The sequence below is a fragment of the Eucyclogobius newberryi genome, unplaced genomic scaffold, assembly GCF_026437365.1.
Source record: "Eucyclogobius newberryi isolate DKJ021-1_F unplaced genomic scaffold, fEucNew1.0.hap1 SCAF_16, whole genome shotgun sequence".
Taxonomy (NCBI): Eukaryota; Metazoa; Chordata; class Actinopteri; order Gobiiformes; family Gobiidae; genus Eucyclogobius; species Eucyclogobius newberryi.
In genome coordinates this window covers 33,438,016-33,463,834 of record NW_027315790.1, presented here as the reverse complement: position 1 = coordinate 33,463,834, position 25,819 = coordinate 33,438,016, and the positions used below count along the sequence as shown (strand labels likewise).

Genomic DNA, 25,819 nt, shown 5'->3' with positions numbered 1-25,819 from the left:
AGTCTGAAACAGGAAGGTTTGTATTCATGAGACATTTACATCCCCAAAACATTTAGTTACAGAAGGTGAACTTACACCTGATAGAATTCAACTATTTATATTATGGAATATTTCAATTTTAATCAAGCCACTGAATCTTGATATTTTTATCCTCTTATTGTCCTGAGATGTTGCTTTAATTATTGACCAGTGTTATTTACTTGTAAACTAATCGTCATTCTATGATGCATTTTACAGAGTCAGAAGACCATTATTTGAGTCATTAGATGCCTCCAATTAAAGGGACACATCATTTTATTAGAGAATTATTGAATATAACTAGTAGTAAAGAGATATTTTTCGATTGAATTGATTTTGATTTTCGGCTCAGGAAAAAGTCCTTTTTCAAAGAGCCTCAATTGTAAGATTTAGTTTTGGACTGAATAATGAACTTGTGGCTCCATGAAACATGTTCCTAATCCAAAACACATTGGAGCATCATCAATGCAGTTCTGTAGGAATGGGCCTTGACCTGGGGATATCTGAAGTCAATATATGTTTTTATCTTTGAAATCTCATTCTCCAGCATTCCACAGAATTGTTGTACATGACACTTACCAGTACTTTTTAATTACAGGAACGACCAGCTCAAGTCAAGGACTCAAGCTGATTATCCTCAGATCACCTTTCATCAGCCAACTCTGAGAAATAAGAGTGAACTTTCAACTGGGACTGTTTTAGATGATTTAGACTCTGCATCAGAAAGTGACTTAGGATCTTCAGAGCATGTGACTTCAGGACTAGACGAGGAGCCAAGAGACCTCCTCCACACACTGTTCTCTGCTGGAATTGCAATCAAGAATGCTGTTAAACAAAAGCCAGGTGTTCAATGGACACGGCCTCCTACTTCTGAGGAGTTTAATGTCACCAGTGTCCGTAATGTCGTGCCTCAAGAACTTTTTAACCTCCTTGCCTGGATAGTGGGAGCATCAGAAGATCCTACTTTGGGCGAATTACAAGAAGTGTCAGAACAGATTGAACTCGAGCTTCTGTCCATATGCCAAGATATAGTCTATCTTGCTTCTGATGGCTATAAACAAACACCAAAATCACTGGCCCTTGGACTAACAGCTGAGGAAACCATCTCCGGCGCTGGTACCACACACCATACAAACGGCCTCATGGTGCAGCCATCAACTGCAGTGCGCTCAGTGGAACAGAATCGTCCTCATCATGTTCAGGTGGAGCCTGGTCCTGCAGGTATTCAGGTGGAGCCTGGTCCTGCAGGTGTTCAGGTGGAGCTTGGTCCTGGAGGTGTTCAGATGGAGCCCGGCCGTAGAGACATTAAGGTGGAGCCTGGTCCTGCGGATGTTAAGGTGGAGCCTTGTCCTGCAGGTGTTCAGGTGGAGCCTGGTCCTGCAGGTGTTCAGATGGAGCTCAGTGTGAAGCAGGAAGACCCAGAGACTCCTCAGATTAAAGAGGAAACAGAGGAACTGAGATCAGAGACTCCAGACATTATTATTAGTGATGTATTTTCACTGTGTGGTGCTAAAACTGACCATTCAGCAGACAAACCCTTCAGCTGTCCAGTCGATAATAAAACCTCTGATATAAAAGAACATCCAAAGACACGTTTTAAGACTCGCAGTTTCCACTCAGAGGAACAACGAGAGCACAGAGAGACACAGGGAGAGCAGTGTGGAGGAACAGGAGGAGGAACAAGAGGAGGAGCAAGAGGAGGAGCAAGAGGAGACATCAGCTCAGACCCACAGTTACACTCAGACACTGAGGAACACACTGAGAACTCTTCTTACACTGACAATGATGAAGACTGGGAACCTCCAGCCAGAAGTTCAACTGCACAGATGGAGACAGAGGCTGATGGAGACCACGACAACCAAGTCCAGATAAAAGACACAAGTACAGCTGCAGACAACTCGGGTCTATTCAGCAAATACAAGTGTGGAGCAGAGAGCAGAGCCACTGTCACAGAGGGACACGTGTCAGGGACTGAAGGAGGAGCTGAAGGAGGAGCAGGAGGGAAGAAACACAAATGTTCTGTTTGTCAGAAGAGATTTGAGACTAAACTGAAGCTAAAAACACACTCCAGAATCCACACAAGAGAGAGACCTTACAGTTGTTCAGTTTGTAAGAAAACTTTTGCCTGTAAAGTTCATCTCAGGCGCCACATGAACAGTCACACTGGGGAGAGACCTTTCAGCTGTCTAGTCTGTAAGAAAACATTCGCGCAAAAAGGTACTCTCAACAACCACATGCACACTCACGCTGAAGAGAAACCTTACAGCTGTACAGTTTGTAAGAAAACATTTACCCTCAAATGTAATCTCAGCGACCACATGACCACTCACACCGGAGAGAGACCTTACAGCTGTTCAGTTTGTAAGAAAACATTTGCCAACAAAAGTAATTTCAGCGTCCACATGACCACTCACACCGGAGAGAGTCCTTACTGCTGTTCATTCTGTAATAAAACATTTGCCCGTAAACGTACTCTCAGGGTCCACATGAACACTCACACTGGAGAGAGACCTTACAGCTGTTCATTCTGTAAGAAAACATTCGCTCAAAAAAATGATTTCAACAAACACATGACCACTCACACTGGAGAGAGACCTTACAGCTGTCCAGTCTGTCAGAAAACATTTGCCCAAAGAGATTATCTCAACAGACACGTGGCCATTCACACTGGAGAGAGACCTTACAGCTGTTCAGTTTGTAAGAAAACATTTGTCCACCAAAGTTCTCTCATCAGACACAAGCACCTTCACAGAGACAGACCGGAACGTTCTGACACTGAACAGGAACCTTCAGCTGAGTTCTCCGGAGGAACCAGAACCAGTTCCTCCTCCACAACACCTGACCAGAAGAACCATGAACTCTTGAAGGAACACCAAGAAAACATTCCTTAATTAATATTGCTGAAAGTTCATGAGTTCTTTTGTGGCTCTTGCAGCTGTTCCTTCAGTGAGAACCAGGACGAGCGCTGCATTACAGTGATTACCGTGACGTCACTTGTTTTTTTTTTATGACCAAATATTGACCGATACATTGAAGAATATTGATACAGCCACCGTCGCCATGACGCACACGACCTATGGACTCAGACACTCGAAGGCGCAGAATAAATATTTAAGACCACATCTGTGCAGACCCCGCCCCCGATCCATAGAAATGTACAATCACGACAATCCATCAATATCCACGGAAATAACACGGAACGAAAGTATGTACAAGTGTCACTCCTGAAGGCACCGTCTGTACAACATGTACAAAAGAACACGCAAAAGTCTGAAGAATTGGTCCTAATAATAATAACATTTGATAAGATTGCACCGTTCTGTTCCGAACGTCGGCGTCTGTGCTTTTCCACGGCCATTTGCAAACAAACAAACAAACAAACAAACCCCTGAAGAAGTGTGTTTTTAAAAGTGACAAAAGTTACAAAAAGTACAGGTTTGTCCAGTTCAGGTGGCGATGACCAGTCGGTCCTCGTCGTCGCTGGACGCTTCGCTGAAGTCGTCCCTCGATATTTGCCACATTTTTGACGCTTTTGTCGTTTGGCATCGTGTGAGGAGACACGGCGTGAGGAGACACCGTTTGAGAAGACACCGTGTGAGAAGACATGGCGTGAGGAGACACCGTGTGAGGAGACACCGTTTGAGAAGACACCGTGTGAGAAGACATGGCGTGAGGAGACACCGTGTGAGGAGACACGGCGTGAGGAGACACGGCGTGAGGAGACACCGTGTGAGGAGACACGGCGTGAGGAGACACCGTGTGAGAAGACATGGCGTGAGGAGACACCGTGTGAGGAGACACGGCGTGAGGAGACACGGCGTGAGGAGACACCGTGTGAGGAGACACGGCGTGAGGAGACACCGTGTGAGGAGACACGGCGTGAGGAGACACTGTGTGAGGAGACATGGCGTGAGGAGACATGGCGTGAGGAGACACAGTGTGAGGAGACGCGGCGTGAGGAGACACCGTGTGAGGAGACACCGTGTGAGGAGACACCGTGTGAGGAGACATGGCGTGAGGAGACATGACTTTATCAAACTCTTTCTTGGCGTTTATTACAATGATTCTTAAATTGCTCAGTTGGTCTAAAAAAGAAGTGGGACAGAATTGTCCTTGAAGCTGCTAAAAGAGTCCTAAAGGTGAAGACACTGGGGACGATCTAAACAACACGCTTAAGGAGAACTTTAGTGACCAGAACTGACCAGAGAATTTAAAGAACTGAATACATGGTTTTGTTTTATATGTTTTTTGTTTATACGAGTTCTTCTATTAAGAGTGTGTTTTCTGTCCTATTCCTCTGTATCTACTGCGTTGCAACAATGAAATTTCCCCACGTGTGGACAATAAAAGGATATATTATCTTTTGTTTTGCTTATCTTTTTCATACATTGTTAGCATGAGCACCTGGAACTAGCATATTCGCAACAGCAGGTGGCGGTAATGCGCTTTTTAAGGTTGCCAACCGCCATAAGACTCCAATAGAAGAAGATTATTCCAATACAGCAGGTGCCGTAAATCATGCCGTAAATGCACCTAATGCTGACGCCACTCGCCATGAAACAAAACCAAGAAGAAGAAGAAGACCCAGTTCCGACCAATCAGCGACCACGATTATGACGTCAGTGAGTCGGTCTGATGGTAAACAAAGATGGCGGCGCCCGGTCCAAAGCGGCGGCGTGCATCGCTGAATCCAGGTGAAAATCCTGCTTGCTGTATGCATATTTTAGATCATTGTGAGGAAAATAGCTGCGTTATAACTCAAACAAGATGGGACACATTCAGGAAGATCGCAAAAGAGTGGATCTCGCTGAAAGGGAGAGAGAACAACGCCGTGTTGCACATGGTCCACATGTTGGACAGTGAGTACGGTGAACTGGAAACGCTCCCCTGCTATCATCCCTCCTGCTACAAACGTTTTACTGACAAAAGACAGCTGCTCTGTGCCAAGCAGAGACTAGAGAAACAGAACTCGGGTTGTACTGGTGAGTAGACCTCAGTTTATGTCTGCTACACTGCTCGTGTTCTTTGTATAACACGTGTGTCCCCTGCACCCTGGCCTAGTCTGCAGTAGAAGTGGCAGTCGTGACGTCTTGTCCAACAAGTCCAAAGATATAGAAATAATAAGTTAAAATGCATTTCTATGACTAGGCCTAGTGTAGCTCTGCTGTCTTATAGGCCTGGGGGAAATCAAATTCCAAATATTGGGGACACGTCATCATGTTCATTTTCAGTAATGATGATACAATGATGTCAAAATGTAAAGTTGAAAAGTGCATCAATAATAAACTATATCAATATTATTTCCAGAGAGTGCTGCTGCAGGACCTTCCCCTGAGAGATTGTGTTTGAAATCTGAAATTCAGGGATCTTCATCAATTCTTCCTGAAGTCTGTTTGGTCTGTAAGAAAAAGGAAAGATTTACAACGGTCGAGGGAACGAGAGCGAAGGAGAAATTGGCCAAAGCAGAAACAGAAAATTGCGGTAAGTCTGTATTTTTGTGTCATTAAATCTTTGAATATCTCCAATGTTTTAGTCTCGTATTCCAATGTTTGTTGGTACAGAGGTATATGTTTACTATTCTAATGTATTTTCTTCCCTCAATAAAAACAATCATAAATTCTAGCAAAAGTAGATGAAAACTTGTGATGTTGTTGTAAGTGAGGCAGTCACATTAAGGCCTACAGCAGACTTCAAACACATTTAGACTGAGCTCTAGTAGTGGTAGTCCAGACCCCTATGTCTCCACTAGGCCCACATGGGATTATTTATACATACACTTGTATTAATAGTGGGCTTAGTCCTTATTGAATTTGAATGACATTTTTCAGGACGACTACGGGAGGCAGCAGAGCTGAAGCACGACGAGACCATTTTGATGCAGATCCGTGGGAAAGATTGTGTAGCAGTGGAGGCCAGATATCACTACAGCTGCTACAAAGCATATACTAGATTCCTTTCTGAGAATCAGTCTGAAACAGGAAGGTTTGTATTCATGAGACATTTACATCCCCAAAACATTTAGTTACAGAAGGTGAACTTACACCTGATAGAATTCAACTATTTATATTATGGAATATTTCAATTTTAATCAAGCCACTGAATCTTGATATTTTTATCCTCTTATTGTCCTGAGATGTTGCTTTAATTATTGACCAGTGTTATTTACTTGTAAACTAATCGTCATTCTATGATGCATTTTACAGAGTCAGAAGACCATTATTTGAGTCATTAGATGCCTCCAATTAAAGGGACACATCATTTTATTAGAGAATTATTGAATATAACTAGTAGTAAAGAGATATTTTTCGATTGAATTGATTTTGATTTTCGGCTCAGGAAAAAGTCCTTTTTCAAAGAGCCTCAATTGTAAGATTTAGTTTTGGACTGAATAATGAACTTGTGGCTCCATGAAACATGTTCCTAATCCAAAACACATTGGAGCATCATCAATGCAGTTCTGTAGGAATGGGCCTTGACCTGGGAATATCTGAAGTCAATATATGTTTTTATCTTTGAAATCTCATTCTCCAGCATTCCACAGAATTGTTGTACATGACACTTACCAGTACTTTTTAATTACAGGAACGACCAGCTCAAGTCAAGGACTCAAGCTGATTATCCTCAGATCACCTTTCATCAGCCAACTCTGAGAAATAAGAGTGAACTTGTGTTTGTGGAAACACTTTCAACTGGGACTGTTTTAGATGATTTAGACTCTGCATCAGAAAGTGACTTAGGATCTTCAGAGCATGTGACTTCAGGACTAGACGAGGAGCCAAGAGACCTCCTCCACACACTGTTCTCTGCTGGAATTGCAATCAAGAATGCTGTTAAACAAAAGCCAGGTGTTCAGTGGACACGGCCTCCTACTTCTGAGGAGTTTAATGTCACCAGTGTCCGTAATGTCGTGCCTCAAGAACTTTTTAACCTCCTTGCCTGGATAGTGGGAGCATCAGAAGATCCTACTTTGGGCGAATTACAAGAAGTGTCAGAACAGATTGAACTCGAGCTTCTGTCCATATGCCAAGATATAGTCTATCTTGCTTCTGATGGCTATAAACAAACACCAAAATCACTGGCCCTTGGACTAACAGCTGAGGAAACCATCTCCGGCGCTGGTACCACACACCATACAAACGGCCTCATGGTGCAGCCATCAACTGCAGTGCGCTCAGTGGAACAGAATCGTCCTCATCATGTTCAGGTGGAGCCTGGTCCTGCAGGTATTCAGGTGGAGCCTGGTCCTGCAGGTGTTCAGGTGGAGCTTGGTCCTGCAGGTGTTCAGGTGGAGCCCGGCCGTAGAGACATTAAGGTGGAGCCTGGTCCTGCAGGTGTTCAGGTGGAGCTTGGTCCTGCAGGTGTTCAGGTGGAGCCCGGCCGTAGAGACATTAAGGTGGAGCCCGGTCCTGCAGGTGTTCAGGTGGAGACCGGTCCTGCAGGTGTTCAGGTGGAGACCGGTCCTGCAGGTGTTCAGATGGAGCTCAGTGTGAAGCAGGAAGACCCAGAGATTCCTCAGATTAAAGAGGAAGCAGAGGAACTGAGATCAGAGACTCCAGACATTATTATTAGTGATGTATTTTCACTGTGTGGTGCTAAAACTGACCATTCAGCAGACAAACCCTTCAGCTGTCCAGTCGATAATAAAACCTCTGATATAAAAGAACTTCCCAAGACACGTTTTAAGACTCGCAGTCAAACCGCCAACAGCTCTTCACTGCTCCAGACACGAACAAGCAGAAAGAAAAGCCAGCACAAAAGAGAAAAGCATTTCCACTCAGAGGAACAACAAGAGCACAGAGAGACACAGGGAGAGCAGTGTGGAGGAGCAGGAGGAGGAGGAGGAGGAACAGGAACAAGAGGAGGAGCAAGAGGAGGAGCAAGAGGAGACATCAGCTCAGACCCACAGTTACACTCAGACACTGAGGAACACACTGAGAACTCTTCTTACACTGACAATGATGAAGACTGGGAACCTCCAGCCAGAAGTTCAACTGCACAGATGGAGACAGTGGCTGATGGAGACCACGACAACCAAGTCCAGATAAAAGACACAAGTACATCTGCACACAACTCAGGTCTATTCAGCAAATACAAGTGTGGAGCAGAGAGCAGAGCCACTGTCACAGAGGGACACGTGTCAGGGACTGAAGGAGGAGCTGAAGGAGGAGCAGGAGGGAAGAAACACAAATGTTCTGTTTGTCAGAAGAGATTTGAGACTAAACTGAAGCTAAAAACACACTCCAGAATCCACACAAGAGAGAGACCTTACAGTTGTTCAGTTTGTAAGAAAACTTTTGCACGTATAGGTCATCTCAGGCTCCACATGAACACTCACGCTGAAGAGAAACCTTACAGCTATACAGTTTGTAAGAAAACATTTACCCACAAATGTAACCTCAGCGACCACATGACCACTCACACTGGAGAGAGACCTTACAGCTGTTCAGTTTGTAAGAAAACATTTGTCCACCAAAGTTCTCTCATCAGACACAATCGCCTTCACAGAGACAGACCGTAACGTTCTGACACTGAACAGGAACCTTCAGCTGAGTTCTCCAGAGGAACCAGAACCAGTTCCTCCACAACACCTGACCAGAAGAACCATGAACTCTTGAAGTAACACCAAGAAAACATTCCTTAATTAATATTCAAATCAAATCAATTTATTTTTGTAATGCCCAAAATCACAACAACAGTTGCCTCTGAGGGCCACAGGGAGAAATGAATCAACAATGTCTGTGGTGGCGAGGGACGATGTCCCAGGGTCCTCTGTCCTTAGACTCTCCTTCTCGGCCAGGAAAAACTACAAAAAAACCTCTTTGGGAAAAAAGCGTAGAAACCTGGAGGAGTTCCAGTGAAGGAGAGATCCGACTCTCACAGACGGACAGACGGACACGAGGGAGACTGGAGCTGGACCCACTTTTCAGGCAGAAGAGGGACCGACTGAGGCGAACTGGACCCACTCTTCAGGCAGATGACATATAGAAATATTGCTGAAAGTTCATGAGTTCTTTTGTTTCTCTTGAGTTTTTGAGTGTTTGTGGCTCTTGCAGCTGTTCCTTCAGTGACAGTGTTCACGTTCACGCAGCAGACGAACCTTACAGTTGTTCAGTCTGTAATAGAACCTTTGATCAGTGCAAACTCAGGAGAACAACCTGAACCTTGGGTTCTATGTTCCATTTACAGCAGCACTTGTGTTTGCTCTGCTCATTACGCTGGGAGAGTTTTGTGTATTTAGTGTTTGTTTGATGCTTTTTGTCTTTCTACTTCTGCCTTTTGTTCTAAAATACAGTTTGTGGGACAAATAAAGGTTTTCTTCTCACCACAGACTCACTCGTTATGGTTTACCTAATGTCACCTGTCGTCAGGGAAACATAGATCTGACTGATCATGTCAATATAATTTTGAATTTAATGACATTTTACTCGGTTACAAGTCCAAAAGTAATTTTTCCCAAAACGTCCTGAACGTTAAAGTGAATATTTTTAACTTTCTGCTGATATTTGAGCCTCTCCATCTGAAACGCACACGGCCGAGCAGCAACCGTCTAAATATATAGCTCATATTTTCATCACATAAAGACTTCATTTAGTTTATTGTGTATTGATCATATTTATTGTGTATTGATCATTTGGTCCAATCACTGCTCTCCGCTCCTTCACCCGCCCACATTTCAGGAGGAGCAGAAACGCTAACGACGTTTAAACTGGCGACTTTTCTTTATCATGCAATATTTTCTAATTATCACAGTTTGCTCATTAATTAGTAATGCTAATTTGATTGGATTATTTAGAATTATTTCACGTGGATTTGAGCGATTATCAGTTTCAAAGGAACTTCTCAAGCAATTTACAAAAATACTCATTTAAATTCATTGTAAAAAGTGTTCACTGTCACTTTCTGTATTGTGCAGATTGTATGAATAACTAAGCGAACATCTCCATGGCGACGAGAAGACGACAACCGACGTGAAAACAGAGACGAGTCGAGGCCGTGATGTCACTTGTTTTTTTTTATGACCAAATATTGACCGATACATTGAAGAATATTGATACAGCCACCGTCGCCATGACGCACACGACCTATGGACTCAGACACTCGAAGGCGCAGAATAAATATTTAAGACCACATCTGTACAGACCCCGCCCCCGATCCATAGAAATGTACAATCACGACAATCCATCAATATCCACGGAAATAACACGGAACGAAAGTATGTACAAGTGTCACTCCTGAAGGCACCGTCTGTACAACATGTACAAAAGAACACGCAAAAGTCTGAAGAATTGGTCCTAATAATAATAACATTTGATAAGATTGCACCGTTCTGTTCCGAACGTCGGCGTCTGTGCTTTTCCACGGCCATTTGCAAACAAACAAACAAACAAACAAACAAACAAACCCCTGAAGAAGTGTGTTTTTAAAAGTGACAAAAGTTACAAAAAGTACAGGTTTGTCCAGTTCAGGTGGCGATGACCAGTCGGTCCTCGTCGTCGCTGGACGCTTCGCTGAAGTCGTCCCTCGATATTTGCCACATTTTTGACGCTTTTGTCGTTTGGCTTTCGAGCGTTTTCTGCTCCGTTGACGCGTCGCTTACTTCCCGTTTATCTACATTTGTCGATTTGTTTGCGTCACCGCTCGCGATCGCGGGGCCAGCGCTCCACGTGGGAGGACCGCCGGCCGCCACCGGGACGGGCGACATGGGCATTTTTGCCGGACTTTGCCCGCGTTCGGCCTGCGATTCCGGAAGCGGACTCAGAATCGGACTCATCGACGGAATGATCGCCGGCAACGCTATATTAACGATCTGCAAACCCGCGCTGCTCTGCGACGTGGGGCTAGCCGCCGCCGCTAGCACCTGCAGACCGAGCGTCAGGCCTTGCTGTTGGAGCAGCTGCGTCGACGCCAGCCCGGCGTTGGCGATCCCCAAGATGTTCAGCGCTTCCAAGTTGAGCGGTTGCAGCGTTTGCGCGACGGCGAAGCCGGGAACGCCGCCGCTCGGGTCTTGCAACAGAACGTGTCGATTCTGGACGCGCTCTCCGGCCTGCGGCGACATGTGCGGTGCCGGCGCGGGACTCGCCGCGCGGTGGATGACGCCCACGGCGGGGATAGTGAGCTGAACTTGCCCGGCCTGGATCGGAACAAAGGCGGAATAAGCGGCTAGACCGGCGGGCACGAGCTGGATGCCCCCTACTGGCAGCATGTTGTACGAGGGGCGCGGCGGCTGCTGGGAGTGGAGCGGGAGGTGGCTGAAGAGGTGAGTTTGTTCGGCGGCCGGCGGGTGGGACAGAGGCAGAGTCGCGGCGGGGTTTTGGGGGAAAAGGAGCGGCGTGTGGGTCGGGAATATGGAAGTCTGTGTCCCGCGGTCGACCGGCAGGGACAGCTCTGAGGTCAGGGCAGGAGAGGGCGCCTGTGGAGAGAGAGGAAATATCAAGTATTATTGTTTCATGACCCAGTATTAGGTGTATTTTACTCTTGGAACGACCGGCGATGCATTACACACAAAACACTTATTCCACGCTATTTTGCCGTAACGCAAAAAATCCTGAGTTTACGTTAATTGTAAACTCCGGCCTCTTCGCTGGACATCGTTCAGTGAGGGAAATGTTTACTGTTATACAGAGTCATATTAGGTTTAGGGACAGGGTTATGGAAAGGGTTAGTTTTTGGTTAGCGTTACAGGTTAGCGTTAGCGTTACAGGTTAGCGTTACAGGTTAGCGTTACAGGTTAGCGTTACAGGTTAGGGTTAGCGGTTAGCGTTACAGATTAGCGTTAGCGTTACAGGTTAGCGTTAGCGTTACAGGTTAGGGTTAGCGTTACAGGTTAGCTTTAGCGTTACAGATTAGCGTTAGCGTTACAGGTTAGGGTTAGCGTTACAGGTTAGCTTTAGCGTTAGCGTTACAGATTAGCGTTAGCGTTACAGGTTAGGGTTAGCGTTACAGGTTAGCTTTAGCGTTACAGGTTAGCGGCCGTGTTGGCAGTAAAAGCTGCTCGGGTCCGTTTCAGTAACAATCGTTTGAAACCGTGCGATGTCGCGGTTTTGGGGACGGCAAACCAGCAAAGAGAAAGTCACCGCCCACTTGTTATGACACCGTTCAGAGCCCTAAACCCGGCGCGTACCTGTCCACTCCTGGCCGCCTTGTTGCCGGGCGCCGGAGGACTGGGCGGACCCTCGAAGTCCGGGAAGTCAATGGACATCTGCCGACAGGGCGACACGGGACTCATCATGTGGACCGACTCTGTGTCCGACGCCTCCGTTACACCCGCAGGGGGCGCCGCCGCTGCTGCTGAGGGCGACTCCTGCACACCCGAGGGCCCCGGTGCAACGCTAACGCCGCCGCTCGCCGTCGGCTCCTTCGGGCTCAACATGGCGAACGAGTCCGTGTCCGAGGGGGCGGGGCACAGCGGGAGCACGGAGCTGATGGACATCTGGGCCAAAAGGGCGCTCGGCGGGACGTCAGACTCTTTGCAGGGGAAGTGTTGGGGGCTGGCGGACACGGACGGGTTCGTGGACAGTCCCGACTCGGCCTGGCTGTCCTCCTCCTCGTCCTCGTCCTCGTTCTCGTCGTCCGAATCGTCGGCGTCGGAGTCGGGCCGGTCGGCGCTGCCCACGTGGCTTCGGTCGCCTGCGGGAAAATCAGACAGAGCGAGAGTTACGACGCCGCGAATCTGAGACGCTTCCGATCCGGATGTGGTTACCATGGCAATAAGCATCTGCCGACACTTCATTTGATCGCCACCAGAGCATTTAACTTCTTCATTTTACCTTCACTTTACCTTTATTTTATCTTTATTTTACCTTCACTTTAGGAGTTGGAGGAGGGAGAGGAGGAGGAGGAGGAGGGAGAGGAGGGAGAGGAGGAGGAGGAGGAGGGAGAGGAGGAGGAGGAGGAGGAGGAGGAGGAGGAGGAGGAGGAGGAGGAGGAGGAGGGAGAGGAGGAGGAGGAGGAGGGAGAGGAGGAGGAGGAGGAGGAGGAGGAGGAGGAGGAGGAGGAGGAGGGAGAGGAGGAGGAGGAGGAGGAGGAGGAGGAGGAGGAGGAGGAGGAGGAGGAGGAGGAGGAGGAGGAGGAGGAGGAGGAGGGAGAGGAGGAGGAGGAAGGTCATTTTTTTACAAAGACATTGTGTTTTTGTAAATGTTCATTCTTAAAGTAACGACAGAATCAGTCAGTAAATTGTGTCATTACATAAATAAATATAACCAATCCTGCAAATACAGACACGTTAGATATAGTTAATTAGCCCAAGTTATTATTATTATTATTAGGCCCGAGCGCCACATTAGTTCCATAAGGAACGGCTGCCCTCGCCCACCTCCAAACACTCACTAACTCCTCCCTCTTGCACGCCCCGTGCATACTAATTAGTTGTAGGAAAATGGAACATTACCGTTGTAAACGGACGAAGCCCATACGAAAGTTCTCACTAAAAGAGCGCTTCACATGGGGACGACGACCGCTAAGTAGCTCACGAATACGTTCATCTCTTGCACGTTCCGTGCAGATAAACTTAAACATTATTACTGTATAGAGGGCCAAAAACACAAAGTGGGCAGAGCCCACTCAAAATTAACAAAAGTACCCGTCAGTGACCAGGGACCCACACCAATTGCGCCCATTCACTCATTGCTGACTATTTGTGTCATAGCAGGAGTAAGAAAGCATGATCCATGCTGGTTCACTGTATGTGGCAGGGGCGACAGGGTACAACAGGGTACTATTTTGGCAGCGTTGCAGGACCAGTAGGCTGCTCCGCCCTGCTGGGGCTCGGGCCTAATAATAATCATAATAATATGACTTAAATTAACAGTATGTAAATGTCTGGAGGTGAAATGGATCTTTAGAAATAGACAGAACATACTACGGAACATTCTTCACTGAGATCAGGTGAATGCCGTACTGTGGAATATTATAGCCAAAGGACCAACGTGTCCATGGAAACGAGAACGTACGAGTCAGGTTTGTGGAGATGCGGCTCGCTCACAGTCAGGACGCGTGTAACGACTCTTTCACTGCTCTAATCATCATAATCCAGACTATGCTAATCATCGTTAGCTGCCGCGCTAACAGAAGCATAACTCGTCAAAAATGAAAACACGCCGTCTTCACGCCGTTGTTCCGATTCCACGCCGTTTGTTTGCGGCAGAATCTCCCTTAAACAGCCGCTCGCCCTGTTCTCAACTGGACTTTTCCAAACGCGGCGTCGACCCTGCAGCGCTGGCGTGTGGGCGACTCGCAGCGCCGAGGAAACCGCAGAGGCTAAATTTAGACGAAGAACGCGGCGACGGACGTCAGGGCTCCACAGCCGGAGGGAAAACCTGGAGGACGGAGTCTTCAAGGCCAAAAAGCAGAGACTGGCGACACGGAACCAAAGGGTGAATGAGTTCTGGGGAGAAGCGTTCCATAAAAACCTCCCACACATCGTTTTAAACTTTACACAGGTATTTCACCCAAAAAGAGGGCAATTCATTCAAAATGGACCGGTCTTCTGAGAAAAAGTAAAGAAAAGCTGGAATAAGTTGAATTTATCGCAGTCAAAACGTAAAGAATAAATGTATTTGTTAAATTTGGTGGATATGAATTTCTCTTTTTGATGTTAATTGGTGAAAACAGGTCGAAATCAAACATTCTGCATAATTTGTATTGTTTTTGTCCTTTAAACTTTGCTCTTGCATCTCACGTTTTAGAACTTAAAATGATTGGTTTAATATGAAGTCATGTGGGCTTTACGTGAGCGCTCCATCTACTGGCAGCAGAGGGAATGACCGCGGAGGAACATACAAAAGCTAGCTTGCCCCGACGTGCTAATGTGCGCGCGCAGACGTGACGAAGGTGATTCATGGGAGCGTCTTCGTTTGTGTCCTTCAGAAGAACAGTTGTGGTCAGATGTGTGACAAAAGCGCGTCTCACCCGAGTCGTCAGCGTCCTGGTCGTCATGGAGACCCTCGGGGAGCCCCATCTCCAGACACTTCTTACTGTGAGCCTTGGACTTCATGTGCTTCGTCAGGTTCCCTGAAACCAACAGGAACCAATGGGTCGATCGTCAAGTTAGAAAGTATTTCACACTGAAATATTGTTCGAAGGTCTGGGATTTACTCCATAAACGTTTTTAAACCTGATTTCAATAGAATAAGAGTGGTTTAGTCCAGGTCTAGTCCAGGTTTAGTCCAGGTTTAGTCCAGGTTTAGTCCAGGTTTAGTCCTGGTTTAGTCCAGGTCTAGTCCAGGTTTAGTCCAGGTTTAGTCCAGGTTTAGTCCAGGTTTAGTCCTGGTTTAGTCCTGGTTTAGTCCTGGTTTAGTCCTGGTTTAGTCCTGGTTTAGTCCTGGTTTAGTCCTGGTTTAGACCTGGTTTAGACCTGGTTTAGTCCTGCTTTAGTCCTGGTTTAGTCCAGGTTTAGTCCAGGTTTAGTCCAGGTTTAGTCCTGGTTTAGTCCTGGTTTAGTCCTGGTTTAGTCCTGGTTTAGTCCTGGTTTAGACCTGGTTTAGTCCTGGTTTAGTCCTGGTTTAGTCCTGGTTTAGTCCTGGTTTAGACCTGGTTTAGTCCTGGTTTAGTCCTGGTTTAGTCCTGGTTTAGACCTGGTTTAGTCCAGGTTTAGTCCTGGTTTAGTCCTGGTTTAGTCCTGGTTTAGACCATGTTTAGACCTGGTTTAGACCTGGTTTAGTCCTGCTTTAGTCCTGGTATAGTCCTGGTATAGTCCTGGTTTAGACCTGGTTTAGACCTGGTTTAGACCTGGTTTAGTCCTGGTTTAGACCTGGTTTAGACCTGGTTTAGACCTGGTTTAGTCCTGGTTTAGACCTGGTTATGTCCTGGTTTAGCCCTGGTTTAGCCCTGGTTTAGTCCTGGTTTAGTCCTGGTTTAGTCCTGGTTTAGACCTGGTTTAGACCTGGTTTAGACCATGTTTAGACCTGGTTTAGACCTGGTTTAGACCTGGTTTAGTCCAGGTTTAGTCCTGGTTTAGTCCTGGTTTAGTCCTGGTTTAGTCCTGGTTTAGTCCTGGTTTAGTCCTGGTTTAGACCTGGTTTAGACCTGGTTTAGTCCTGGTTTAGTCCTGGTTTAGACCTGGTTTAGTCCAGGTTTAGTCCTGGTTTAGTCCTGGTTTAGTCCTGGTTTAGTCCTGGTTTAGTCCTGGTTTAGACCTGGTTTAGACCTGGTTAAGACCATGTTTAGACCTGGTTTAGTCCTGGTATAGTCCTGGTATAGTCCTGGTATAGTCCTGGTTTAGACCTGGTTTAGACCTGGTTTAGTCCTGGTTTAGACCTGGTTTAGACCTGGTTTAGACCTGGTTTAGTCCTGGTTTAGACCTGGTTATGTCCTGGTTTAGCCCTGGTTTAGCCCTGGTTTAGTCCTGGTTTAGTCCTGGTTTAGACCTGGTTTAGACCTGGTTTAGACCTGGTTTAGACCTGGTTTAGACCATGTTTAGACCATGTTTAGACCTGGTTTAGCCCTGGTTTAGTCCTGGTTTAGTCCTGGTTTAGTCCTGGTTTAGTCCTGGTTTAGTGCTGCTCTTGTACCTTTGGTCTTGAAGCTGAAGTTGCAGTGGTTGCAGTGATAGGGTCGGAGGTCAGAGTGCGTCCTGATGTGCTTGCGCAGCATGCTGGGCTTCTTACAGCGGATGCCACACTCTTCACAGATGTACTTCCCTCGCCCTCGGCCTCGTACGTACACGTAATCCTCGTTGGACTTGTACCTGCGGAGGAGCCCAGCTTTAGGACACAGAACTTAAGGACACGGAACTTTAGGACGCGGAACTTTAGGACGCGGAACTTTAGGACGCGGAACTTTAGGACGCGGAACTTTAGGACGCGGAACTTTAGGACGCGGAACTTTAGGACGCGGAACTCTAGGACGCGGGGCTCTAGGACGCGGGGCTTTAGGGCGCGGGGCTTTAGGGCGCGGGGCTTTAGGGCGCGGGGCTTTAGGGCGCGGGGCTTTAGGGCGCGGGGCTTTAGGTCGCGGGGCTTTAGGTCGCGGGGCTTTAGGTCGCGGGGCTTTAGGACGCTGGGCTTTAGGACGCGGGGGGTTTCAAAACACGGGGCTTGAGGACCCGGGGCTTGAGGACCCGGGGCTTTAGGACCTGGGGCTTTAGGACGCGGGGCTTTAGGACCAGGGGCTTCAGGACGCGGGGCTTCAGGACCCGGGGGGCTTTAGGACGCGGCGCTTCAGGACGCGGCGCTTCAGGACGCGGGGCCTTAGGACGCGGGGCTTCAGGACGCGGGGCCTTAGGACGCAGGGCTTCAGGACGCGGGGCTTCAGGACGCGGAGCTCAAACGGCGTCCGAAAGAAACAATTTCAGGCCTCATTCAGGGTTCGTGAAATACTTCCGGACGTCTTGGTGGAAGAAGAGTGAAAGGTGCGCCTTCTTCACAGATCTGACTGGTGTTGACACGATACAAACGTTTCAAACTCGATCGCAGTGCTAAGGAGCATTCTGGTCATGCTCAAGATCCTTCCAAAACTACTTAATTTAATTTACTTATCATTATTATTATTAGTCTTCATTTCTGTCTTTGTCTTTCGTCTCTTGTCTTGAATGAGGTTAAGTATATATATTGCCCTGTTTGTTTGTTTGTTTGTTTGTTTGTTTGTCTTTTACTCGGCGTACTGTAGGAGGCGCTGCATCCCTGTCGTACCTGAACAGCGCCATCCTAGATCTGACCCGTAACTCGTGGTTAAGTCGTTCAGCTCTCATCTCGTAACTGTAACTGTTAAACTGTCAAGATTGCAAGAATTCCCCCGAACACGATGCGACACCCGTCATCATCATCCAGGTTCACAAGGGTTTTCCGGGGCAAAAAAATCGGTCCGGACTTTACAACACGATGTCATGATTCAGTCGCTTACCCCCCGTCGAATATCTTGACCCGCCGCGGCTCGTTCTTGGACGGCTCTTTGTCCGACTCGAGGCTGCTCTGGAGCTCGGGCTGAGGTTTGGGTCTCGCTCCGGAAGATTTAGACTTCGGAGGCAACGGAACCTGCGGAAGCAAACGAGTGTCACGACCCCGGGAGGAACACAGTGACGCGCGGAAGGCGAATACGCTGGCGGAAAAGGGCCGTTTCGTATGTGTTTTAGTCCAGACATGGAGTATGATGACGTGACGAGCTGTTTTTAACCAACCATGGAATTATTGAGTCATTATTGTTTCACGTGTGAGAAATTATGTTGCATCATAAATGTTTTCGGTTGAAATTACAACTCTGAATAAAATTAAAATAATATAAGGCTGAACAAAATAATATGGCTGTTTGCCGTAACCCAACCCCGACCCGCTAAGAAACTAGCCGACTGAAGAAAAAAAAAAAATCTGCATTTTGTTGAAAAAACGTCAAAATCTTTTATTTTTCAATTATTTCGCCGACTCACCGACCGGTCTTTCCTGAACCACCGTGTTGAATATTTTTATCACGCTGGTAAACCTGACTTTCATCTCAAAGAATTGATAACACACTGTGCACCGCATGCGCGTCTTCATTTTCAGTCCTCCACATGCGTCTGTAATTAAACAGACCGCGCACAAGAGTCGTCATTTTGCTTTTGGGTTGCCCTTGTCGGCGCCACTGACATGTCCATAGTGATGTCACCCTCTGTCAGGGTGTGAAATTTGACTTACGCAAATGCATTCTGGGATTGAAACACGCCCAGCAGCGTCATCACAACAAACATGGCGGCGCCGCATGTTCCCCCCGCTCGCCTTAGCTACCAAAATAAAGGAAAGCGACGTACAAAAGGTCGATTGAAATATCTTAAAATCGTGAGATTTAGTCTCCTGATCGGGTTGATAGAGACGTTTTCCGTCATTGACTGTTGAAGCCTGACCCCTGGTGGTCACTCGACCTCAAAAAATGACAAAATTTTGATCTTTTTTTTTGCCTTCAAAGTAAAAAAAAATAAGAATTTGCCTACCGACCGACCCACTTAAAAAATGTTGACTCGGGTTACAGCAAACAGACCATTTATTTGGGGTAGCCTAACAAAAATATACCTATGCAAAATAAATTAAGTTTACGTTATGTGTTCTAGAATTCTAATAAAATGTGTCGTAGGGTTGAGATATTCGTTCATTTATTCATATTTTGTAACAGTTTTTGCCGTTTTTCCCACTGCTTGATGAAAGGACTGCCACATTGGGCAACAAACGAGTGGAAACAGTTTCGTTACGTTCAACAGCACTCACCTTGGGCATGACGTCCTTCAGCTTCCCGGAGTACGACAGCAGATCTTTGACGCCGCTCGTCTTTATGGCCGACGTGTAGAGGATTTTCTTGGAGCTCTGTTTGGAGTCGAACAGCGACATCGCCACTTTGGTCGGCAGCCCCAGCGGGTTCGGGTTAATCGGCGAAACCGCCCACGCGGAGTAGGCCGACGTTTTCAAGTCCGTCTGCTGCGCGTGAAGACACTTCCTCTTCATCAAAAAGCACCACGTGTACGTTGTGGTCGTTTTGAGACTCGGGAACGACAAGCGGTGGCTATCTCTGGTGTTAACGACAGACACCGATGTCGTTAGCTTGACTTGTCCGCTATTAAAGCTCGACGGCCTTATTGGAGATTTAGCCGGCAGCCATTTTTGTTCCTCAATTTTGTCTTGCGTCTTTAAAACTGGCAAAGATTGGCTCGTAGTATTCAAAGTGCAAGTCTCTTCGGGTATAATAGTACACGTTTCTCTCTCTGTCCCGGCGCCGTCAGGAGACATAGGTTTAACGTCATCCTCGCTGGCTTCGCCGTCTTTCACCGTTTCCGATTTGGGCGGAGACAAAGGGGGCGCTTCCGTTTCGATCGGACTGTCCGCCGGTTCGGTTGTGCAAGTCTGTCGAACGAGCATCAGCTTTCTTTGCCTCGTGACTTCGGACATTTTAGAATTGAGATAATTGATCGATCTCCCGTCCGTGAGGCAGGCCACGCCGTGTTCATCCTTCGCCCGCTTCTGATGCTTTTCCATGTAAATATCTAAACTGTTGGCCGGAGATAGCATACGTTTACTGGAAGCGGTTGGCTCTTGTTGAGGGCATAGCGAGACGGATGCTAGTTTTTGCGTGCATTGCATTGGTCCGATTGAAGATGCTAGCTCCACGCTGCTAACTGGTTGTATTGACCGATTTTCTTTCTTTGCACTCATTTCTGTAGGTGGAGTTGGCATTACCATATTTTTGTGGGACACCGTCGGAGCAGGATGAATTTGCTCGTGAGTTATCAAAATTTGCGGTAACGGTATGGCACTTGCTTGCGGCTGCGTCTCGCTAGTTGGCTGGCTAGCATGTTGAGCGACGTTTCGCATGACTTCAGAAGACTTGGAAATACCCAAAGTCGAACCGACGATGGGTATGGTAAAAACTGGCAGAGCAATTTGAGTTCCTGGCGCGTTTGAGAATGTAAAAGTTTGGCTTGACCTTAGAGTCGAACAAGGGAGTTGGTACTTGGGCACAAAATCAATCTTGTCATCTTTTTCCGTCGGCTTGTTTTGCAAATTGTCCCGACATACTAGAATCTGACTGAGAGGCAGTTGGGTTTTTTGGCAGATTTGAACTCTTGACGTCTGGTGCCAGGGATGCGGAAGACCGTGAATTTGAGGTTGTAGCGTAGGACTGCCCAAGTTGATGCATTGCACGAGTTGCTCATTCTTTTGCAAAGGCTGCTCTCCCGTCTGAAGCACAAAAGGCTGGTGTACCGTATTCCTGTTGGCGATATTCATGTGTGGTGGCTTGGATTGCGTTAGCGAGTAAACGTTTGCTACTTTTTCCAGCGGCGTGACACTTTTCCAAACGGGCTGCTGGCTTTCGGGGCCAATTTTTAACGACATCTGCCTCACCAATGGACCACGCCTTCTTTCAATAAGTGGCACTTGCGATACATGCCCAGTTTTTGGCAAACCAACAGGAGATGGGGACCTGCTTGGCAATACATTCCCACAATCAAAAGACTTACTTCTGTACTCAGTAGAAACCTCCACGGATGGTTGCGTGCATGTGATTTGTTCAGAAGCTGCGCGGCGCATTACTCCTGGCACATTAAGCGTGTTAAAAGCGGCTGGTAAACCTTGTAAATCTGTATTTTTATTGACGTAATCCGCTCTGGATGGACTTTCCGATCTCAAAGACTCCTCTCGATCAAAAGACGCTGAAATACTGGACCCCCGAGACAAACTACTGTCTCTACTTTGACTTCTGGACAAACTTGACTCAAAACTTGATTCTCCTGAAGAGTGATCCATTTGCGCTAATCTAATCCTTTTCTTTTTCGGAGGTAACTTCTCCGCTGGCAATTTTGACAAACTTTCGCTTCTTTGAGGCCAGTTAAATTGATCAACCGGCTTGTCTGACGAATCTACATTTTGCGAGTCCGTTTCTCTATCTGGCTCTTCTGTCACAAGTATTTCAGGAACTTGGATATTGTTTTGGCGAACAAGTCGAGACTGATGCACGGGAGTAGTAGGGATTTCCACAACCTTTCCTTCGCCATATTGCGTAACTCTTTGTTTCCCAAAATCTACACAATTAGACTTACTTTCATGATAACATTCTTTTGAAATATTTGCTACTTGGTCAACTTTGGGCTTGTTTGCGAGATCTTTTTCCAGATTTTCCACTGGAGAAGCTCTGTCCATGGACTCTCTTTCCATTGAATTCGGTCTACTCAACGAATTCGTATGTCGTATCACTGATGTCTCACTACCTTGTCTTTGCAACTCCCCTTTATTTGCCATTTTTGTCTCTCGTATCGGCGAAAGTCTTGCATCAGAAGTACCTCTTGCTACAAGCTGAATTTGAGGTAGCTTAGTTTGGCTGTTTTTCGGTTGTACATCTACAATTACGGCGTGGGGAGGATACGTCCGATTTGCCGTCGCCAACTGTCCGGAATCAAAGCTGACCGAACAAGGTGGGACCGTATCCGTTGGCGACTGGTCATCCTCATCGCCAACACTCTTCATTTTCATTCTACGTTTTCTAAAAGACGTCTGTTGATCAATACTTCCAGGCCCAGGTGGTTGTTGCATATGTACATGGAAAACCTCTGTCTCAACGTCTTTAACTGGCTTATTTTTCGGCCCGTGCAATTCAGAGCAATAAAACTTTTTGTGGGTTTCAAAATTTTCCAACTTTCTATACCGATTTCGGCAAGTTTCACATTCGTACATCGTGCCTTTACTTTGCAGCGGTTTCCGTGTTTTGTCTTGGTTGTGTTCAAACGACCTGCTACGCTGCATCAATTCTGTCATATTACTCGGTGGCCCTTGATAACCCTCATCCATGGACCTTACAGTTGGAAGACCGTGTCCTTCATGACTTGTCGAAAAATCTTCTACAGCTACTTGCCTTACCAGCGTTCGTGCGTGCATTGCCGGATTTGGCGTCGGAGGTGCAGAAGAGAAGACGTCGTCGTTGAGCGTGCCAATTTTCTCATCGAAAGACTGGCAAATTCGTAATGGGTGTGGAAGAGGTGGGACATTGACGGGCAAAGCAGAATGTCCTGGTGTAGTTGGCATTGAGTTGCTTCTTGTTATTGGCAAACAGTCCATAGGCGAGTATTGAGAAGGTACAGACAGCAAGAATACGGGCTTTGATTTATCAGTGGGGGTGAATGGCGATTTAGGGATATCTGAACTCGAACTAGACCTTCTTCCAATTGGCTTAAGATCAAACTGAAACGAATCCTTGAAAATATACGACTTGGGCGAGTCTATGCTGCCTCGCCTTGACAGAGACGTTCGCCTTGGTTTCACACTGTCCAGTTGTTTATTATCGACCACGGCTTCGTTGTCAGAAATCAACTTCAAAATGCGCTCTTCGAGTGATAATGCTTTTGGTTCTAGTGGTGGTCGCATCTGCCCCTCGATCGGCCTCGTTTCTGGCTCACTTTGCACATGCATCACTGTCGCAACAACCGGAGGCATGCTAGGGAGGGGATTTTTGTCCATTTCTACAGGCGGCGTTATTTTTACAAAAGGACTTGGTGGGCTCATGGCTTGGTCCGCGCTTTCCGATCTGGAGAAGTATCCCGAGTCGGTGCTACCCAAGCTCCTCGGACTAAGCAGGCATTTGGGTTGCTGTTGTTGGGAGAAATCAGTCGCCTGCTGCCTCTGGAGCTGTGCGTGCCCTCCCAGTAATGGCGACTTGCATTGTTGGTCCTCATCCTCACTTACATCGAGCGACGCATTCGTACCATCGACCTCTCTCAGCGACGACAAAACTGTGACGCTCGATCTCAAACTTGCCGCCTGAAATTCCCGTTGGCGCGCTGCCGCTTGCTCCGGCGCCGCCATGGTAACTCTTGGGCTGTCCGCTCTCAAAGGCGAAACATTTACAGGATAGACAACAACTTTCGGAAGCGCCGCCGTGACTTTTGGTTCGTGAGATTTCTGTTGAACTTTGCAAGAATCAACCACGTTCGATTGGTTGGCTTCACCGTGACAAGCTTGGTTCAAACTTTGTAAACCACTTTCCGAGACGGCTACAACATGACTCAACTCTTGTTCTAGTTCATGACTGCTACCATCCTCGTCGCTTTCGCCAGTATCTTCTGTCTCCGAGTGCGTCCCTGCGCCTTTTTCCGACTCTTGAGATAACGAACCACTTCCCAATTCCGACCTCGCCATCAGACCTAGTTTAATCGCGTGTGCGTGGGATTTTTTGTGCTTGTATAGATTGCTTTTTGTTTTGAACGAGAAGCCGCAAGTCACGCATGGATATGGCCGCTCACCTGTGTGGGATCTGATATGTTTCAACAGCACGCTCGGTTTGGCACAAGCTCGGTTACAATATTCGCAAACGTACTTTCCCGGCTTCTTCGGCTTTTGGTCTTTGGAAATCTGATCTCCAAAGTTCATGACAGTTGCCATTTGCACTTGGTTGCTTCCTGGCGTTACCGGAACTTGGATGGAACTAGGAACACTTGCGGATAAAGACTGGCACGTTTGGACAATTGGTGGTTGGCTTTGTGGCAGTGCGTTTGTCCCGTGAGTCATCGCCACGGGTCCAGGGTTAAAACTCATTTGCAATCTTGGCTTTTCTTGATTTGCGACGGGTAAAAAATGAGTTGCACTTTGCAAAGTTTGTGTCCCTGCTTGCACTGCTCCTTGTATGGGCGCCGATATGCCGATAAAGTTCCCCTGTTCGTCAATATAGTATGTTTGCGTGTGTGAAGACTGGATCCCGACATTAAGCGCAGGCATTGCTTGAACTTCCCCAATGCTAGCTTGCGTGCTAACTTTTCCAATCGGCTGATTTTTCCTTTCCGCTAAAGTGCTAAAATCGGGCTCCATAGCTTTTAGTAAAACATCCAGCGGCGCACTGCTATGGTAAGGTTCTTCCTCTTGTTTAGGGGATTGCGTTTTGCTAATTTCAGACGGAGGAGGCGGTGGAGATGTATCTAGAGAGGTTTTCTCGACCTGAAGTGGTTCTGCGGGTGCTGATTTTGGCTCTTTTACAATCCGCTCTTGTTCCGGAACCGCTCCTTTTGGGGATTTTGCAGTATTGGCATTTTCGACGTCCGCTTGTCCACTGGATGGTGCGGGGTGGAGGTGGACGGGACTATTTGATGATGAGGAGGAGGCGCACGGTGGAGTAGGTTTGTCCGGTGGCGTTTCTTGGACGGGGGAGACGGATGGCTTCGACTGTAGGGGTTTTTTCACCGGAGATTTGGGGATCTTCTTGAGTTGGTTGCCGGCGACGACCTTCTTCCTCTTCAGGCTCTGGGACTTGTCCACATTTCGACTGCTGCTTTCGGACACGCCTGAGGAGAGGAAGAAAGGTAACGTTAGCCAACTTAGAACCTAGAACTCAATTCACAGACGTTATAGAGTTTTTCAACCATTACTTCATTTATTTCAAACTGTTCATGTTCATTGCACATATATAGATACACAAAACATTTAAAATGACACGTTGTCACATGTTGAGGAGACGCCAAGAACAATAATGTGCCAAAGTTTTTAAATAAAAGAAAATCGTAATGTAGAAATGATTGTGTTGAAGTTTGAGAAGGCCAATAGGGCTGAACAATTGCCCTTACCATACAGGATCCACAGACGTTTTTACAAAATAAGAATAATAGAAGATTTGTTGTCTGCAAAGGTCATTACGTCACGTCGTTTGCCAACTGCGACTATAATAACGGCGATTAATCGAAGGCCGTGCTAATTGGTTTCACGCAGATGTCGAACTCATAAGTTGTTTGTGGACGACACTGTACAAACCATTAGAGCGCGTGAAAATAACTGGCAGCGTTGACTTGGCAACCGGAGACGTTGTAAAGCCCGGAGCCAAGGAGCGTTTATGAGCGAGACACGAGCCAACGCCCGTTCATTCAGTCCACGGAACAAGACGTCAAATCGTTTCTCAGTCAGGTCTAGTGTTGGGCGTGGCGTTGGGCGGCCGCAGGATTACACCTCATTATAACGTAATTTATATCCACACCGAAGCTTTGGTGTGTATTTTATCACCGTCATCATTCAATCACTGTTATCTGATGGTTTTCAATTCACCGCAATTCTTATTTCACGCTAAATTATTTGAATCCCGTCGTGGAGAATTCTCCCTTTGGGACGTGTTGAGTAAGTAAATTATTCTAAATTCATGTTGCAAATCTTTTTTTAAGTAGCTGTGTTTACAAAAACCTGATCATTGTGCGATTTTACCAAAATTGCTTTCACCATTTTGACAATTTTGGTGAAGTTTGTAACGTCACTTCCTGGTTCATGAGCAGCAACCGCATTGTAAACAAGTGCCAAAAGACATAAAATTACACATTGGTTATGATTTGACAATAAATATTAGCTGATAACGCCTTCATTTTGTGAAAATGATTGTTGAAACT

At 46.8% G+C, this 25,819-nt stretch overlaps 3 protein-coding genes across 3 annotated transcripts in view; 2 read left to right on the top strand and 1 right to left on the bottom strand.

Annotated features, from left to right (window-relative positions):
* Nucleotides 1–1,360: 1,360 nt before the first annotated feature.
* Nucleotides 1,361–2,914, top strand: LOC140362220 (uncharacterized). Its single transcript, XM_072448313.1, has one exon. It carries the CDS (start codon nt 1,410–1,412, stop codon nt 2,907–2,909), a length of 1,500 nt encoding a protein of 499 aa, XP_072304414.1. The 5' UTR covers nt 1,361–1,409; the 3' UTR covers nt 2,910–2,914.
* Nucleotides 2,915–4,666: 1,752 nt separating this feature from the next.
* Nucleotides 4,667–9,321, top strand: LOC140361541 (uncharacterized). Its single transcript, XM_072447252.1, has 4 exons — nt 4,667–5,000; nt 5,326–5,499; nt 5,847–6,000; nt 6,601–9,321. The coding sequence occupies exons 1-4, from the start codon at nt 4,667–4,669 to the stop codon at nt 8,534–8,536; spliced, it is 2,598 nt and encodes an 865-aa protein (XP_072303353.1). The 3' UTR covers nt 8,537–9,321.
* A 454-nt stretch (nt 9,322–9,775) lies between these two features.
* Nucleotides 9,776–25,819, bottom strand: part of hivep1 (HIVEP zinc finger 1) — a 44,920-nt gene continuing 28,876 nt past the window's right edge. Inside the window, exons 3-8 of the mRNA XM_072448311.1 lie at nt 19,188–24,736; nt 17,857–17,987; nt 16,527–16,702; nt 14,926–15,027; nt 12,140–12,645; nt 9,776–11,428 (exon numbers count right to left, since the gene is read on the bottom strand). Of these exons, the coding sequence (XP_072304412.1) occupies nt 10,481–11,428; nt 12,140–12,645; nt 14,926–15,027; nt 16,527–16,702; nt 17,857–17,987; nt 19,188–24,736 (7,412 nt within the window). The 3' untranslated portion in view covers nt 9,776–10,480. The remainder of the gene's footprint in view (nt 11,429–12,139; nt 12,646–14,925; nt 15,028–16,526; nt 16,703–17,856; nt 17,988–19,187; nt 24,737–25,819) is intronic.

Excerpts from the sequence above, each read along its gene's own strand:
- LOC140361541 (XM_072447252.1), top strand. The coding sequence starts at position 4,667 with ATGGCGGCGCCCGGTCCAAAGCGGCGGCGTGCATCGCTGAATCCAGGT. Across the intron at positions 5,001-5,325 it reads ACAGAACTCGGGTTGTACTG|AGAGTGCTGCTGCAGGACCT; the intron begins GTGAGTAGACCT and ends TATTATTTCCAG. Across the intron at positions 5,500-5,846 it reads AGCAGAAACAGAAAATTGCG|GACGACTACGGGAGGCAGCA; the intron begins GTAAGTCTGTAT and ends GACATTTTTCAG.
- LOC140362220 (XM_072448313.1), top strand. The coding sequence starts at position 1,410 with ATGGAGCTCAGTGTGAAGCAGGAAGACCCAGAGACTCCTCAGATTAAA.